General features: G+C 45.7%; 1 protein-coding gene across 1 annotated transcript; it reads left to right on the plus strand.

Annotated features, from left to right (window-relative positions):
* The first annotated feature begins 566 nt into the window (after positions 1 to 566).
* Positions 567 to 1,881, plus strand: pnx (posterior neuron-specific homeobox). Its single transcript, XM_054613012.1, has 2 exons — positions 567 to 681; positions 1,439 to 1,881. The coding sequence occupies exons 1-2, from the start codon at positions 567 to 569 to the stop codon at positions 1,879 to 1,881; spliced, it is 558 nt and encodes a 185-aa protein (XP_054468987.1).
* Positions 1,882 to 2,096: the final 215 nt, after the last annotated feature.

Genomic DNA, 2,096 nt, shown 5'->3' on the forward strand with positions numbered 1-2,096 from the left:
CCTCCTTGTTCTCATGAGAAGCACTTTGTAGCTTTGTTTTGATGAATCCTCTATATACATCCAGATATTAGTGTTATATGATATTATGCATGAAGTGTCTGCAGTGGTCAGATGGCCAGCAGAGCTGTAAAGTTGTTAGTGGGCTTCTAATTAAACCCAAGTGCTTTGTGGGGATGTTTCACACTCAACAGGACAAAACGGCTCCATGGAAACTGAGACACAAGAGAGAGAAGAGGCTCACACTTTCCTTTGATGAGTCCATCAATTAGCATCACAAGACGATCCCACATTTGCAAATAATGACAAGCCAAAGCACAAAGAGGAACACGGAGGCAGAGAAGGGGCCACATGGTAATAAATAACAAAAGCCACGGGGCCGGAGCGTGTCCGCTTTACAGAGGAGACACAGGCTCCAACTGTCTCCTGCAGACATGCATTGCTTCATTTGGGTAACTTTATGAATGGCATGCAAATTAGGAGTGTGTGGAGGATGCACATGCAGGCACACTCAGGCATATATAACCCCGCAGCAGCGCGGAGCAGACACCCCGCACACTGCCGCTGACATGCAGCCACTTGCAGCCAAAGTCCAGCTCATCCACAGGACAGCTTTCTCTGTGGAGGACATCCTGGATCCCACAAAGTTCACCAGGAGAACAATCTGTGCAGAGGATGCAACAGGTGAGACACTAACTCCTCCAGGTGTAAGAACATCATTGTTCTGGATTTAAAGTTCTAACTGGAGCCACAAACCACCAGGGAACAAGGTTGCAGTCACTTATGATGTTTATTTTGCCAGGAAGTTATTTTGAAGGTTATTGCTGATCATGGTTCCATGGTTCTACATGAAGAAAGAAAGAGATTACAACATTACATTACATTACATTACATTACAGTCATTCAGCAGACGCTTTTATCCAAAGCGACTTACAGGAAGTGTATTCAACATAGGTATTCAAGAGAACTACTAGTCACCAGAAGTCATAAGTGCATCTCCTTTCTTAAACAAGCATCTTAAAGCATAAACCAGAGCAAAAGTATAGTGCAGAGGCAAGTTACTACGAAAACAATAAGTGTTACAAACTACTACGAATAGGATAAGTCATCAAACATCTTGCTCAAATCATAATCTTACAAACAAATTAGATTCTAAGATGATCCGTTCATCATCTGAAATATGTCATAAATCCAATAATAGAAATACATTGCTACTTACATTGAAGGTAATTCAAAAGACACATGGAACACAGACACTATCATGGTGAAGGTGTTTGGAGACAAAGGAGGAAGTCCTCACCTAGGCCTCTATTTAGAACATGGGAGGTTCTACCATCTCTTGGTGCCTCTTGTGGAGAGGAGGGCAATCAGCCTGCAGTTTCTAACACTCATGTTATCAGTTCATGAATTGTTTAATCATGATCTGTTTGTCATCTTTTAGGAGCTTCTCCTCACAGAGATGCATCAGGAGAACAGGAGCTGCATTCCCCGGATGAGGAGGAGCAAAGTCCGCCGGAGAAGCCCCGGAGGTCTGAGGGTAAGAGCCGACGGATCCGCACCGCCTTCACCCTGGAGCAGCTGCAGGGGCTCGAGCACAGCTTCTGCAGGTGTCACTACCTGTCGGTGCTGGAGCGGCACCGCGTGGCCTCGGCCCTGCGGCTCTCCGAGACCCAGGTCAAGATCTGGTTCCAGAACCGGCGCACCAAGTGGAAGAAGGAGCGGCCGCAGGAGGAGGAGGAAGAGCACGGCTTCTCCTCCTCCTCCTCCTCCTCCTCCTTCCTCTCTCCTCTGACCTACAGTCCGCTCTGCTGGCAGCCGCGCGCTCCCCTGCAGATGTTTGCGCCGCTGCCGCTCGTGCGTTTTCATCACTTTTACACACGATGAAGTGACTGAGCGCGTGCTGGACCAACATGTATAGCTCAACAAAAACAATATCTGCAAAGAACAAATATGGCACTATTACCATTATATTCAGGAGAGAGCTGTTGAAGTGCCAAACAGGACCGAGTTTATATTTTCTAATGTAATTATGCTATAATTTATTTTGATAAACATTTTTTATTGAAGTTGTTCTTGTTTGTTCCTATATTGTTGATTCT

Source organism: Anoplopoma fimbria, chromosome 14 (assembly GCF_027596085.1).
Source record: "Anoplopoma fimbria isolate UVic2021 breed Golden Eagle Sablefish chromosome 14, Afim_UVic_2022, whole genome shotgun sequence".
NCBI classification, from domain to species: Eukaryota; Metazoa; Chordata; class Actinopteri; order Perciformes; family Anoplopomatidae; genus Anoplopoma; species Anoplopoma fimbria.